The 16977-nt window shown below is 44.6% G+C and overlaps 1 protein-coding gene across 1 annotated transcript in view; it reads right to left on the bottom strand.

Annotated features, from left to right (window-relative positions):
* Positions 1–16977, bottom strand: part of cdh13 (cadherin 13) — a 1031775-nt gene that overhangs the window by 845537 nt on the left and 169261 nt on the right. The window contains exon 2 of the mRNA XM_033035775.1: positions 15254–15365. Coding sequence (XP_032891666.1) covers positions 15254–15365 — 112 coding nt within the window. The remainder of the gene's footprint in view (positions 1–15253; positions 15366–16977) is intronic.

The following is a 16977-nucleotide window of genomic DNA, read 5'->3' as shown; positions in this document are numbered from 1 at the left end:
TGGTTTAAAATGCATTTTGAAATAGCCCTGATGGCCAACAGAATAGTGAAAGGCCTGGATAGAGTGGATGTGGAGAAGATGTTTTCACTAGTGGCAGTGTCTAGGATCATAGGCCATAGGAGTGTCTAGGACCAGAGGACATAGCCTTAGAATAAAAGGACGCACCTTTAGAAAAGAGATGAGGAGGAATTTATTTAGTCAGAGGGTGGTGAATCTGTGAATTCATTAGCACAGACAGCTGTGGAGGCCAAGCAATGGATATTTTTAAGACGGAAATTGACAAAATCTTGGTTAGTAAGGGTGTCAGGTGTTCTGGGGAGAAGGCAGGAGAATGGGGTTGAGAGGGAAGGATAGATTAGCCATGATTGAATGGTGGAGTAGACGATGGGCTGAATGGCCTAATTCTGCTTCTAGAACTTATGAAATTATGAATCCAACATTAGTAACTTGCAACATAATTATACAGAATGCAATATGCTTTTTAAGCTCCAAATAAGGCTTTGATCTCTCCTCAAAACTATAAGTTTCAATGTCGTTGAAATCCAGGCTTACGTTTCAACTGACCAATAATTCTTAAACAGATCTTACAAGATCACAACATTGAAAATGGGGATTTATTATTAAAAAGACTCTAGCCACACCACATGTTTGACATTGTACCACCCATTTCAACCACCCCCTCCTCCCCAGTCCTCAAGTTGCATGCTTGCTTGGCTACTGTGTACTCTCCTCATGAGTACACAATCCACAACATCCAGAAACTACAAAACAGCAGCAATCTGTATCCCCAATGATATCCAGCAGCCTTCTGCCTCTGGGGCCTTGTCAGACCATCACAGACACTATCCTAATGAGGTTGGCTTGCCACCTGTGAAGGACCGGAGCCAGCATCATTAAGCCTCTGCACAAGCCTCTGCACTACTCAGTTCAGGTTCCATCAGAGTCTGAGCGCATAACCTTTGTGCATCTCTTGAACCGCAATGTCATTTTCCGTTTATTTCACCTTAATTGTTGTTCCTAGTCAGGTCTCTTTCATATGTTGAAAGAGCATATTTTCTCTTTTTACCCATACTTGCCATCGTAAGTTACACCAGGGTCATAAATGGTATATCAGATGCAGGAAAAATTTCCATCTGTGTACTTTGCGTTATAAAAGCATCTTCAAAAGCAGCTTCATCTCTTAGCTTGGTTCAAATGATCAAGGACATCAAAGGAATCAGGGGAGTCTAATGCTCAATATCATGTCAGCTGAGTAAGACATTAATTGTAGAATACAGTTGGAGTCGTTAAAAGCATGGCAGAGTACAACTAACTATAGACAGGTTATTGCTGCTGAAGAGAATATACACAGTATCCAATGTTTAAATCCACAGCAGTCAATGAAAGTTATTGTCAGCTGGTGTTAATCCAATACCAGCCATTTTGAATCACTGCCGGCAATGGATTTTAAGTAATTAATTTTTACTTTGAATAGTTAGAGGCTCCTTTACTGTCACATCTGTGTGTTACAAATTTCCTGGATCCTTTATATTTCTTTGATGTTAAAATTATTTTTCAGTTAATTATCAAAAGCAGAGCTAGAGATTATGTTGCAAAACAGCACTCTAATAAATGTGTCTTTTAAATGTCCTTAAAAAGAACATGTCCTACATCCAAACTTAGTTTAGTTTGGAGATACAGTGTGGAAACAGACCCTTTGGCCCACTGAGTTTGCGCTGACCAGCGATCATCCATACACTAGTTCTAGGTTATCTCAGCATTTGCATCCTACGCGCTAGGGGCAATTTACAGAAACGAATTACATAAAAGCCTGCATGTCTTTGGAATGTGGGGAGGAAACTGGAGCACCCAGAGAAACCCCAGCTAGTCACAGGAAGAACCTGTAACAGCCCCAGGCATACCTGGTTTGGGGGCACTATGTACAGCCAACATGTGGACTGGACTTCGGACTGTTTTATTTTCCTTTGTAAACAGCACCAACATATGGCAACTGCGCATTTGTGGTTGTGCAAAAGGATTTCACTGTGCTGTGCATACATGACAGTAAAGAACCATTGAAACTCCACACAAACAACACCTGTAGTCAGGATCAAACCCAGGTTTCTGGTGCTGTAAGGCAACAACTCTACCTCTGCATCACCCTGCTGCCCTTAATGGGGTTGATTGCCATTGAAGGACAATTTGTTGAATTTAAAGGCAGCAAACATGTCTCTGGACCCTGGAAAAGGCAGCAGAAGTGGCAGAGTTCTTACTTCCAAAGCGTTTCCAGTAACTCCATGGGAAGTCAGCCTGTGTGGAAGCAGGCAGACATCATTGAGTGTGGCGCACTTCCACAATTCATCTAAACTGTGCCATTCATTCACTCTTGTCGCATTTGTGAAGGATAAATCGAGTCTACCCTATCTACGTCTTAGAAATCCTATTATCAAGAGCCTGCACCTGGAGGCCAGAGGGGAAAGGGGAAAGGAAAGAACATTGGAAATGCACTGAAAATTGCAGATGTGATCTCTGTATAAATTTTATTCTGAATAATTCTTGGTTGGGGAGATTATTTCTGCTCTTCCTGTAATTGAAATCACATCATGGGAGCACGAGATGTGATTTTCAATCATAAAAGATGATTCATTCTTCTCAACCTTCAGTCATGCTACATGATTTAAGCATTGAAAATTATTATAAATCCCCTGCTGCCTCGGATAAATGGTTCGGTGAGCAAGCCTTTTTTTTAATTAATGAAGGAATAACAGAAAGTCTTAAATAACAATTCTCATTCAACTATTACGACAAAACCGTACCCAGCTTGAATAACGTTTATTCATAAGTTTTACTTATCTTAAAGAAATAAGATTTTAAGCACTTGGGTATTGTACTTCTGCAGTTTATTTTCTGAATCATTGCACCAGTTGTTCTACAATTGTAAAGTAGCTGTTATTTTTTTGTCTAGCATCATCCTTGGATTCAATTTACTATAGGACAGTGTCGTTTTTCCTCAGTGAATAAGATGTTATGCTTGAAAACTTCAGGCTCAAAGATTAAAGTCTTTTGTTCCCCTTGTGAAGGGATAAAATTGGATTTACTAATTTAAAATTGTTGTTAAAAGCCAAATATTAACTGCAAGCCAGAGTACATAGAATAGGTCCAAATTACTTTACAAGCAGCTTTATTCCTCAAGTGATTATCATTTCAAATGTACCTTGGTTTAGTTTGTCTTACAATTGTGAGGTTAGTAGAGTTTTTGTACAGCAATAAGTGGCCTCCTCCATCAGCATTTTACTCAATGGAAATATATTTCACCAGCTCCTATTTGGGCAAACATTATTCTACAAACAGAAGAAATAGACAAGTTTGGTGTGGGTTTTTTTTAAAAACTCTTACCAAAGTTTGGGTTTTGCTCAAAACAACAATGCTTTTCTTAATTCCCTTCAAACTGACTTGCTTGCTGTAGGAGGCGACAGAGGGAGTGGCCAGTCTGAATAATGAGAGAAGATAGTTGAGCTGAAGGGCTTGATTATGTGCTGTATAATAGTCTTCAATAAATATCCTTTATAATAATTTATTGAAGACTGTACCTTCTATAAATATAAGGCGACAGAAATATATTAATAAACTGTATTTGAGAATTTAGAAGCCCCATTACTCTCTATTTGTTACCAATTTTCTGGATCCTTTATATTTCTTTGAGATTAAGATGATTTCTTTCAGTAAATTATCAAAAGCAGAGCTAGAGATTATGCTGCAAAACAGCACACTAATAAACTTGTGTCTTTTAAGTGTCCTTAAAAAGAACATGTAATCTATTCAAACTTAGAATAGTTTAGAGATACAGCATTGAAACAGGTCATTTGGCCTACTGAGTCCGCACCGACCAGTGATCACCCATACACAAGTTCCACGTTGTCTCAGTAGTCACATCCTACACACTAGGGGCAATTCACAGAAGCCAATTGACCTACAAACCCGCACGCCTTTCGAATGTGGGAGGAAACGGAGCACCCGGAGAAAACCCACGCATTCATGGAGTGTACGTGCAAACTACGTACAGACAGCACCCGTGCTCAGAGTTGAACCCAAGGCGCGTATTTGAGAATGTTCCAAAAGTGTTAGTTTTTAACATAATTTACCCCAATTTAGTTAGAGGACTTCATTTCCAATCACTATCAAATGTATGTGGTGGGAAAATTTCCATTTTCAGTTAACCAATATGGGGTTTCAATATTTGCAATGCTGAGTCTCTAAGACATAAAACGTGGATCTCACATGGATTGACAATGCACTAAATTAGTTAACGCTAATTAAACCTCAGTCTCACAGGATTCATGAATGTAAGTCAGTACATCTTAAAAAGTCATCCCCTTTCAGGAGCACAACACCACATGGTACCATCAGGGCTTTTCTACTCCATCTTTGGAATTAATTTCAGGGGCAGAAACTAAATGCTGCTGCTCCATGCAACACTTTTAGCAGCATCAACCAGAAATTAATTTCTAAGCACACAAGCTTAAAGTAAATATTTTGTCACCATCAACAATTAAGGATAGGATTAATACAAAATAAAGTGCTCAACAAAAGTAATTGCAATACAATTTAAGCTGTCCTTAAGCTGTTCACGTGCTGTTATAATTACTTCAACAGTTTGTGTGGTGTAGCGTTACGGAGCTTCAGATAAAACATTCCAGGGGGAGAAGGGGTGCATGAGAGATTTACAGGGAAAGAGGTAAAGCCTCTCTCTGACGATCAAAATGAAATGGCAAACATTACCAGTGTTTTCTTGTCAATATATGTGGCAACGTTCGGGAAGCCAGCATCGTGGGTTAATATGATGTTAATATGATGTTAATACGATGAGTGTTTGACGCCACTGGGGCTATACTCGCTGGGGTTTAGACGGACAAGGGGGAATCCCATTGAAGCTCACCAAATAGTGAAAGGCCTGGATGTGCAGAGGATATTTCCACCAATGGGAGAGTCTAGAACTAGAGGTCTTAACCTCAGAATTAAAGGATGGTCCTTTAGAAATGAGATGGAGGAATTTGTTTAGTCAGAGGGTGGTGAATCTGTGGATTGGATTCTTGATTAGTACGGGTGTCAGGGGTTATGGGGAGAAGGCAGCAGAATGGGATTAAGAGGGATAGATAGATCCGCCATGAGTGAATGGCAGAATAGACTTGATGGGTCGAATGGCCTAATTCTACTCCAATTAACATATGAGCATACATAGAAGAGAAGCAGCGATTGCTGGTGGTTTTGGTTTATTATTGTCACAAATATTTGAGATAGTCAAAGGTAGACACAAAATGCTGGTGTAACTCAGCGGGACAGGCAACATCTCTGGAGGGAAGGAATGGGTGACGCTTCTTCAGACTGAACTAGCATCTGCAGTTCTTTCCTTTACATTCTGTCCACTCCACTGCAAAATCACAGAGATGTGGCCTGTCCCACTGAATTACTCCAGCATTTTGTGTCTATCTTCGATTTAAACTGCCCTGTATCGCTGTGTTTTTTGGCCATCTTACTCACAGTCCTCCTCTGCTGAGCCAGCCCTGAGGATTTTTCCCATCGATGAAAAATAAAAAAATTATGAGTGTTTAAAAAAACCTTGAGATTGGTCCTCTCGCCTGTCAGTCACCGCGATGAAGGTAACATCACTTTCGGGGGGAGGGGGGTGCAGGACTATAAAATCCCGGATGCCTGTACGCAAATCAGTCACCATGCAAGATCGCGAGGGAGAAGCCGCGACTGTTATTTTAAGCTGTGAATCAACTGAACTGTGAGTCTGCAATGTACTTACAATAAATGATTTGTTAGCCCTTAATGAGTTCTTTGGTCTACTGCCCTGCCTGTGCTCGAAAGTGCAATGCTTAATTGGAAATGAAATGAAATGAAATAACAATGCCATGAGTTGTTCAAAAGGGAACTGCAGATGCTGGAATATCGAAGGTACACAAAATTGCTGGGGAAACTCAGCGGGTGCAGCAGCATCTATGGAGCGAAGGAAATAGGCGACGTTTCGGGCCGAAACTCTTCTTCAGAGTTGTGAGTTGTTTGACCTGCTGCCCTGCCTGTGCTTGAAACTGCAATGCTTTATTAGGTCCAACTGTGTTTGGAAGGAATAAATGCTTTATTAGGTCCAACTGCGTTTAGTCCAAGTCCCGCTCATTTCGTGACTTCCGCTTAGTGGACAGGTCGCGCTGATTGCGTCATTTCTGGTCAGTGTAGAGGTCGCGCTGATTGCAGATGTGCCACTGACTGCGGACGCCCCACAATGGAGAGGCCGCACTCAGCCTTGTGAGTAGATTCAAGAGAGTTTGCTGTCATATATATGGTGTTTGTGCGCGTGTGAGAGTGTGAGTGAGTGTGAGTGAGAGTGAGTGAGTGAGTGAGTGAGTGAGTGAGTGAGTGAGTGAGTGAGTGAATGAGTGAGTGAGTGAGTGAGTGAGTGGGTGTGTGTGAGTGAGTGAGTGAGTGAGTGAGTGAGTGAGTGAGTGAGTGAGTGAGTGAGTGTGTGAGTGTGTGAGTGTGTGAGTGTGTGAGTGAGTGTGTGAGTGTGTGAGTGTGTGAGTGTGCAGGACGCTCCCCCCACCGGCCCCCGACAGTCCCCGCCTGAAGCCATCCCCCTCCCCGGCTGCAGAATCCAACAAGAGACACAACAAGAAAGAATGAACTGAATACATTTCATCTTTAACATATAAATTGTTGTTATATTGTAAGAGTTATTCCCATTTTAAACTTTAATAAATACCTTTTCCACTTGCTGTGCCTGTCAGCTGTGCCTGCACAGTAATTGCAACAAGTTTCGTTCCGATCGGTGGCATATTGTAAAAGTTATCGAGGTTTAAAAATCTTAAAAAACGCGCATGCGCAGATTTCTTCAGTCAGCGCCAGGCAGATTGGTCTTTTCTCCTGTCAGTCAATGCCACGGCCGGGTTGGTGACGCCCCTTCCTGACCCACCGGCGGCGGCCTGTCCCGCCTCACTCACAATCTCCTCTCTCCCCTCCTCACGGTAACATTGTCGATCGTCTCCCCCACCACTGGCATCGGCCACGGGGGTGGGGGGGTGGGGGGGTGGGGGGTATGTTCTCTGGAGGCCCAGGTCCTGTCTCTCTCTCCCTCATCACTCACCCCTCTCCCCCGCCCACCCTCTGCCACAATGGAGGTCCCGTCTACCCGTCCATCCGGGTCCGTCTCCTCCGCTGCCACCATTGAGGTGACTCGCGCTCACGGCCTCGGAGGAGATCTTCTCCACCAGCTCATCGAAACTCGCGGTGCCCATGGTGACGAATCCAACTACATTCACCCCCCCGCGGCCCAGCCCGGCGGCGGCAGCGAACAGACAGGCTGGTAGGCGGGTGGGCAGGGCGGGGATGTGCCGAGTGGCAGCAGCGGGTGGGTGGGCAAGGCGGAGACGGGCCGAGCCGCAGCAGCGGGTGGTCGGACAGGCCGAGCGGCGGCTGAGCCAGAGTAGTCAGAGGGAGGGAGGGAGAGTCGGGCTGCAGGGTGGCCGAGCAGTTTGCACAGAGTTTGAGACACACGCTGCTTTTTATGGATGGAGGGAGAGAGGGAGGGAGTGACTGAGGGTAGGGGAAAGCAGAGGGAGGGAGAGGTGAGGGAGGGATTGGGGAGGGGAGGACGAGACGGGAAAGAATAGGGAGGGTGAAGAGGAAGGGAAAGAGTGCTGGGGATGAGGGGAAATGAGCCGTGCCTGCACAGTTGGGGGCTATGGGTGAGTGGTGGAATATTGCATTGGGGAACGGGTTGCGTTGGGGGAACAGCTCTCCCATGTGACAGGGACCCAACGGGTCCTACTTAGTCGGGTTTATTACATTTCTCGCAGCTATAAAAATTATCACAAAAAATAAGCGTTTTCAGTAAGTATACCCAGAGCACCTACTTGTAGTAACTTGATTTTACATTGTATATTTTTCAAAAAATATTTTACAAAAGCTATATATTTATTACTGCACTGTGGTTGCCTAATGTTCAAAAGTTACTAAAAAGATCCCCATTCTTGGCTTTAAATAAAATCTTGCCAGGAAATTATACCTCAGAATATAATAACACCACATCAGGGAATGCTCTACACTTGTAATTGGGTTAAAGGAAAGTTTAACTATCAAATCAATTTGGAAAACTATCTCAACAAACCCAAATATTTAGGGAATGGAGGGATATGGATCATGTAAAGCTGAACACATTAGTTTCCTTTGACATCTTGTTTGACACGGTCTGAGCCAGAGAGACTGTTCCTTGCTGTAATGTTTCATTGATTCATAGTCACACAGCATATAAACGGGCCCTTCGGCCCAACTTAACTATACCGACCAAGATGCCCGATCTAAGCTTGTCCCAATTTGACCAGGATGGCCTATATCCCTGTGCTATCCATGGCATGGAACTACCTCCTCTGGCAGCTCGTTCCTTATGCCCATCATTCTTTGAATGAAAAAGTTGCCCTTCAGAATCATACTAAATCTTGCTCCTCTCACCTTAAACCTATGTCCTCCGGCTCTTGATTCCCCATCTCACCCTATCTATTTACCCTCATGATTTTATATCGATATATTACTAAAAGTCTGTTCTTGACCGGTTTTGGCCATCTGTGCTGCGACTTCCGAGAGAACGCCGCCACCTACGGCCGTCATTTTTGGCCACCTTGCTCAGAGCCCCACTCCGCCGTATGTGTGCCAAGGATTTTTCCCATCGATTAAAAATGAGTGAGATATTAATATTTTTACAAAATTCCCCATTCTCTCTGCTGGCGGCAGGGGGGAGGGAATATAAAACCAGGAAGTGGTGTGCCACACAGTCTCTTCAAGATGGAGGAAGGCAGAGGGTCACGTTTCTCTGAGCTGTGAATAACACTGAACACATGTCTACTCAAATGTAAGTGCCCTTAGTGGTTCTAAAATGCTTGCAGAATGTGTCTATTGGTTCTAAAGCTTGCAAAAAGTGTCTCTATTGGTTCTAAAGCTTGCAAAAAAATGTCTATTGGTTCTAAAGCTTGCAAAAAAATGTCTATTGGTTCTAAAGCTTGCAAAAAAATGTCTATTGATTCTAAAGCTTGCAAAAAAATGTCTATTGGTTCTAAAGCTTGCAAAAAAATGTCTATTGGTTCTCAAGCTTGCAAAAAAAATGTCTATTGGTTCTAAAGCTTGCAAAAAATGTCTCTATTGGTTCTAAAGCTTGCAAAAATCTCCTCTGGTTGGCTTGGCTTGGGTGTGTTTTGAAATTGAAAGGCACTGCTTACTGCAAATGGTGGCATGAAGTTAAAAGGCACTACTTACTGCAAATGGTGGCTCGGAGCTTTGGCTTGAAGTTGAAAGGCACTATTACTATAAATGGTGGCTTGGTTGCTTTGGCTTGAAGTTGAAAGGCACTACTTACTGCAAATGGTGGCTTGGTTGCTTTGGCTTGAAGTTGAAAGGCACTACTTCCTGCAAATGATGGCTTGGGTGCGGCTTGAAGTTGAAAGGCAATACTTACTGCAAATGGTGGCATGAAGTTGAAAGGCACTACTTACTGCAAATGATGGCTTGGGTGCTTTGGCTTGCAGTTGAAAGGCAGTACTTACTGCAAATGGTGGCATGAAGTTGAAAGGCACTACTTACTGCAAATGGTGGCTTGGGAGCTTTGACTTGAAGTTGAAAGGCACTACTTACTGCAAATGATGGCTTGGGTGTGGCTTGAAGTTGAAAGGCACTACTTACTGCAGATGGTGGCTTGGGTGCAATGGCTTGAAGTTAAAATGCATTACTTACTGCAAATGGGGGCGTGGGTGCATTGTCTTGAAGTTGAAAGGCACTTACTGCAAATTGTGGCTTGAAGTTGAAAGGCACTACTTACTGCAAATGGTGGCTTGGGTGCTTTGGCATTGTTGAAAGGCATTACTTACTGCAAATGGTGGCATGAAGTTGAAAGGCACTACTTACTGCAAGTGGTGGCGGGAGCTTTGGTTTGAAGTTGAAAGGCACTACTTACTGCAAATGGTGGCTTGGTTGCTTTGGCTTGAAGTTGAAAGGCATTACTTACTGCAAATGGTGGCATGAGGTTGAAAGGCACTACTTACTGCAAATGGTGGCTTGGGAGCTTTGGTTTGAAGTTGAAAGGCACTATTACTGCAAATGGTGGCTTGGTTGCTTTGGCTTGAAGTTGAAAGGCACTAACTGCAAATGGTGGCTTGGGAGCTTTGAAGTTGAAAGGCACTACTTACTGCAAATTATGGCTTGTGTGTGGCTTGAAGTTGAAAGACACCACTTAATGCAAATGGTAGCTTGGGTGTGGCTTGGGTGTGGCTTGAAGTTGAAAGACACCACTTACTGAAAATGGTGGCATGAAGTTGAAAGGCACTACTTACTGCAAATGGTGGATTGGTTGCTTTGGCTTGAAGTTGAAAGGCACTACTTACTGCAAATTGTAGCTTGGGTGCTTTGGCATTAAGTTGAAAGGCACTGCAAATGGTGGCATGAAGTCGAAAGGCACTACTTACTGCAAATGGTGGCTTGGGTGTGGCTTGGGTGTGGCTTGAAGTTGAAAGGCACTACTTACTGCAGATGGTGGCTTGGGTGCAATGGCTTGAAGTTAAAATGCATTACTTACTGCAAATGGGGGTGTGGGTGCATTGGCTTGAAGTTGAAAGGCACTACTTACTGCAAATGGCGGCTTGGGTGCTTTGGCTTGAAGTTAAAAGGCACTACTGTAAATGCACTTACTACCTGTTTGCACTGTATATTGATTTTAGATAAAACGCTACCACTTACGGCTGTGATTTTTGGCCATCTTACTCAGTCCCCCTCCGCTGAGCAGATGCAGAGAATTCTTCCCATCAATGAAAAATAAAAGTGTTATTAGTTTTTTTTTAAATGTTGAGAATCTCTCTCCTGTCAATCACTCCATGAAAGCCACACCTTTTCCGGTGGGGGTGGGAGGGGGGGGGGGGAGGGGTTATAATACCCGGAAATGTGGGTGTGGCTCAGTCTCTGCAAGATGGAGGAGGGAGAGGTCACGGCTCGCTGTCTTTAGTGGCTTTGCACCCTACTTCAAATGGTATGAAACTGCACTTGAATTTGGTGGCCTTGCACCCTGCTAGAATTGGTAAGAAACTGCACTTGAATTTGGTGGCCTTATACCCTGCTTGAAATACAATTTCAAGGATTAGCTGTGAGTCAACTACCAGCCCACCAGCCGTGAGTGAGTGAGTTGCCAGCACAACAGGCTCGATTGACTGAGACGCCAGCCCAAGAATCCATTTGGCGCACAATTTGCATACTAGCCCTCTGTAAATCAGTCCCTTCAGCCCACAACACCCATACTAGCGCTCCAGAAAGCCCCCCCCCCCCCCCCCCCCCCCCAACTGGCCACCAATATTAGAATTGGTGGAGAGGTGGAATATTGCGTTGGATGACCAGCCCTCCTGTGTGATGCTGGGACCCAACGGGTCCCACTTAGTCTAGTACTTCTATAAAATCACCCTTCAGTCCCCTGCGGTCAAAAGAATAAAGTCCTAGCCTGCCCAACCTCTCCCTATAGCTCAACCTTCAAGCTCTGGCAACATCCTCGTAAATCTTCTCTGCCCTCGTCCCAGTTTAATTACATCCTATTGGCCCTGTCTCACAGTGCGAGTCCACCCACGAGTGATCCCGAGTGAAAGGAAAAAATCACACTCGTGGTTGTCTACGAGCTTCCAAGTTTATGTTCACGAATTTAAACGAGTTCCCACATGTATGTCTTAGTTTGCCGTTTACTTCTAATTTCTGCGATGTACCAAATTCCTCTCCCGAGTTACCAAGTTCCTCTCCCGAGTTACGCTTGAGCCAACCGTGAATGAAGGCCTGTTTTAAGTATCAAATAGAGGAGCTGGACAGCATCTCATACAGTAAGTATATTCTGATTCAGTATTGAAAGTTATTCCATTTCAGAACTTTAAAAAAACTAGGCAGGATCTCGGCCCCACACTCGCTGCCATTGTGCAGCAAGGAGGCGGTGGCAGCAAAGCAACAGTGTTAAAGAAGACAGCTCCATCCTGCAGCTTTGAGTTAAAGATAGAATTCAGCGCGGCCGCATTTATTGATATAACCTACAATGGGAAAATGTGCACCGTCCAGTGCCAGAGCGTTTCTCTCTGCTTCATATACGTGGGAATTCCCTCAGTATGGTCATTCAGCAGGACAGGCAGCATCTTTGGAGAGAAGGAATGGGTGACGGGATGACATTTCCAAAATTCTGCTGCATCTTTGTGTTACTCCAGCACTGTGTGTTCACTTTTTGTCAACCAGCATCTGCCCTTTCTTGTGTATGACATTATTTGTATCCGTGGCTATTGATTGTCGTTCCCTTCAGTTTCCCAGGTGGTCGTGATGGGACTGGAGTTGGGAGGGAAAGGTGGGGGGGGAGGGAAAGGTGGGGGGGGGGGAGGGGGGGGGGGGCGAGTGGAGGGGGGGGGGGGGGGGGGGGCGAGTGGAGGGAGGGGGGGTGACTTAGTATGAGACAAGTGTAGGAGAGGTGTACTGACTGTGTGGGCAGACACTTTGGTAGTGATTGCCCACCAGTATCAAAAGCGCTGTGTCTCCCTGTCCCTGGGATAGCAGGGGGCAATCAAACGGCACAATACCCCCTCCACGCCAACACGAAGGGCAACAATCCCAAGGCTTTAGCGTCAGCAACAGCGGGCAGGTGACAATCACCCGCCATAACGCGAGAGAGATCATGCACTATTGTAGGTCTCCTTTGCACGTCGGTGTTTCTGTCTTTCTTCATCTCATTCTTGGCCCTGTCTGTCGCCACCCCCACCCCCATCCCTCTGCTTCCCAGCCATGTGTGTGACCCCTTCCCTCCCCAGCTCCCCGCCCATTGCACCAGGCGCGGGGCTTTGCACTGTCTTCACATCGGCGACGCCAGCAGGTCAGTGCCAGTCGCCCCGGGGCAGGTGCTCGGGGGCTCTCTCCCAGTGTGGACCCGGACGGGGGGGGGGGGGGGGATGGGAGTCAACGGGCACGCCGGCTCTGCCACACCATGGGCTGCCGCCAACCAAGCCACCCGTCCACGTCCACACGCTCGGTAAAACAGGAGCTGAGACTGGGAACTGTACCGCCCTTGCCCCCTCCCTCTGCAACTGCAAACAACCCCAGTCTCCTGCTCACCTAACCCGCTCATTCCTTCTCTCAGGGTATTGAAGGCGCTTCTGGTCTGCAGTGTGCAATAGTCACCAAAATACACTGCATCTTTAGAAAGGAAAAATACAAAACATGTCAATCCCACTGGATAGGCCTTTGTCATGGTGCTGTACAACACGGAAACAGGTCCTTCGGCCCACCTTCGCCATGCCGTCCAAGTTGGCGTCTTGGGGTAGTCCTATTTGCCTGCATGTGGCCCACAGCCCTCTAAACCCTTCCCAACCATTTATCTGTCGTTACTAACCTCAAGAAAATTCCTGCTTCAGTTTCCTGGTTCCAACTCAGAGAGAAGTCTCCCCCCTTTCCAGGGTTCACTGTTTATAATGCTCTCTGCATTATGAAGTCCTCGACAGTGAGTCACCCCAACCCCCCCCACCCTAATTCCAGTCCCGTCCCGACCCCCTGGGAAACTGAAGGGAGCGACAAAAAGTAAACACACAGTGCTGGAGTAACACAAAGACGCAGCAGAAATTTGGAAACGTCATCCCGTCACCCATTCCTTCTCTCCAGAGATGCTGCCTGCCCGCTGAGTTAAAGAGTGCCCACAGTAGACGCACAAATCACTACGGTAAACTCACGGGCTACTACGTTCTTACAACGAGTTTAAATGTTTCAAATTTTAACTTCAAGAGTAAATTTGACTCGTGGAAATCTTTAATCATGTTTAAAGTTTTTCAAGAGTAAACAAGTTTCCCGGGTACCTGCCGTTAGCGCCACGAGTCGCTAAGTTGCGTCCACGAGTTCCGACATTCCCGCTACATTAATTGTACGTAATTACCACGAGTTTAATTTCGTGGGTCGACTCACACCGTGAGACAGGAGCTTATAGCAGGGTGACCAAAATTGAGCACAGTGCTCCAGGTGAGACCTCACCAACATCTTGTACAATGGAAGCACAACGTCCCAACTTCTATAGTCAATACCTTGACTGATGAAGGCCAATATACCAAAAGCTTTCTTGACCCCCCCATCAACCTGTGACATCACATTCAGGGAACTATGTACCTATACTACTAGATCCCTCTGCTCAACAGCACTCCCCAGGGCCCTATTGTATCGGACATGCACTTGTTTGACTTCACAAAATGCAACACCTCACACTTATCTGCATTAAACAAAATTAACCGTTCCTCAGCACATATGCCCAGCTGACCAATACTCTGCAGTAATATTTCACAACTATCTTCACTATCTATGACACCAGCCCCTTTAGTATCATCTGCACTGTTAAGCCCCTGTCCCACTTAGGGTACCTAAACAGAAACCTCTGGTGACCTTGCCCGCCACCCAAAAAAAATCAAGGTCGAGGTGACCTGCAACCTCCAACCACCTTCCACGCACATGTTGAAAACCTTCCTCGACTATGAAGGAAACTGACTTCGATTGGACCTGCGACAAAAAAATAATCGATTTTTAAAACGGCAACCTATTTTTAGTCGAGGCCGGTTTTAATTATGATGAAAAAATAGCAGCAACCTAGATGAAGCCCCGACCATGCGGAAACCACTTTTGACCATTAGGGAGAGTGACCAAAACCTCCGGTGACCTCATGGAAACCTTGGGTGGTGGGCAATTTCACCATAGGTTGCTGTTTAGGTCTCCTAAGTGGGACAGGGGCTTAACTATTCATGCCATGCACATTCTCATCCAAATCATTCTATGTGCTCATACAAGATGTCACTTTACCCAAAGCAGAGAATCCACACCTGTTTTTGACCATCTCTGTTAATGATGGGTATTTGGATTAAGCAGAGGCACATAACGAGACATTGACCAGATCCCATCAGACACTAATGAATGTCCACATTCGAGAGACAGACCGATTTCACCCATGGCTCATATTGTACTCAGCATAAACTCATCCAAAATCAGCAAACCAAAGCCTGGTAGATGTCACCAGAAATAGCTCAGAGTTGTTACGTGAAATTTAACCATTTGGAAAAGTACCAAGTGAAGCAACACACTTCTCTTAGATCAGAAGAAATAGATTACATAATGCAAGTAGAAAAAATATAAAGGTCAGATTTGAGATATCCTTTCAACCATATTACCTGATGACCAACTAAATAAAAGGTAAAAATCCTACCTTTCAAAATGAACTGGTCCTTTTTATAGTCTGAGGACTGTAAGACTCGATAGTTCTTCTGCTGGAATCCAGGTGTGCAGTCTGAACTAACTGTGAATGCTTGGTGCAGCACCTAAGAGGAGGAAGATTTGGAGAAAAAAAAGTTTGAATTTGTAAAGTTAGTCACATAGGTCAGGTGATGTTTCAGTTCACAAAGTTGATTTCAAAGTTATCAAATATTCTCCAGACGAATCAAACTCAATAACATTTGCGAGCTTCCTTGATTTAAAAACATATATATTTTTAGAAGCTCTGTTTATTTAGCAATTCGGAGTTAAAAATAATCTTGCATGATGAAAATGCAGAACCTCTGCACTGGCATCTATATTGCTTCTTCCACACTGAATATCAAGAAGATTCACAGTAACAGATATTTCAATAACAGTATTACAGATTCCTAAGTAGGAGCTCTGGTACATCATACTCGTCTCAACAATCATTACGCACAGATGGCATTTAATGGGAAAATTGCCAATTTCAGTCAAGTCTTCAGAATTCTGAAGCAAAGAGCTGTCAGTATTGGCTGAATGATGGGATTAATGGTTCTCGTGGAACTATTTGGGGTAATTAAATGTCAACCATGCACTTAACCAAGGCTAGGAACAGGGGATAGTCCTTAAAATAACAGATAATGAGACGAGTAAAAAGACAGAGAATCTGGTAAATGCAAATAGGGAGCCCGTGTTAGGTTGCACAACAATTAAACATTTCATTAACTCGTTTGAGGAGAACTAAAACCATTGAGGATTTACTTGAAATAATTGACTATATAAAAATAGCTAATGGAGTAATGATTTTTCATTTATGTCACGCAATCTTAACTCCAGTACTTAACACCGCTAATGTTTTGCAGGATAAAATATTGTCCTCAGTTGTAACGATAAATGGGAGGGCAGAGGTCTGTGGGTTATGAAACTCCAAACCATACTCAGAGCATCGACTTCCGTGAAATTGAATGTTAAGGTGTTAAATATTCTTGCAAATAGACTGTGAATTTAAATAATTTATGTCATGACTGGAAAGATATTTCATTATAAAAAGCTGTAGAACGCAATACTGAGTCCAGAAGGCTACAATGTTCCCAGACAAAAGGTGAGGTGCTGCTGTTCTAGGCCTTATTGTAACAGTCAAGGAGTCTCCAGCCCAAGAGGTTAGAGTGGAAGTTCGATGGAGAATTAAAGTGGCACGTAACAGAAACTCAAGCGAGTTAATTAAATCTTTAATTGTTGTACAGCCATACATGTTTGGTTTCTCCACTATGAAGGAGGAGTCAGAGAGTAATATTGTGTGGAAACAGGTCCTGCAGCCATACTGTATCGACATCGGTGAGGCCAAGCGTAGGCTTGCCGATCGTTTCGCCGAACACCTCCGCTCGGTCCACATTAACCAATCTGATCTCCCGGTGGCTCAGCACTTTAACTCCCCCTCCCATTCCGAATCCAACCCTTCTGTCCTGGGCCTCCTCCATGGCCAGAGTGAGCACCACCGGAAATTGGAGGAGCAGCACCTCATATTCCGCTTGGGCAGTTTGCACCCTAGCGGTATGAACATTGACTTCTCCAATTTACGGTATTTCCGAAGACTTTTCCATCTCCGACAGCTAAGGAAGTTCAGAGTAAGGTCTCATCTCATGCTCCGCTTCTATACAGCCATCATCGAAAGCATCCTCACTTCATCCATCACAC

This window comes from Amblyraja radiata, chromosome 17 (assembly GCF_010909765.2).
Source record: "Amblyraja radiata isolate CabotCenter1 chromosome 17, sAmbRad1.1.pri, whole genome shotgun sequence".
Classification (NCBI taxonomy): Eukaryota; Metazoa; Chordata; class Chondrichthyes; order Rajiformes; family Rajidae; genus Amblyraja; species Amblyraja radiata.
The sequence above is the reverse complement of the archived record's forward strand: the minus strand, read 5'-3'. Positions and strand labels throughout refer to the sequence as shown.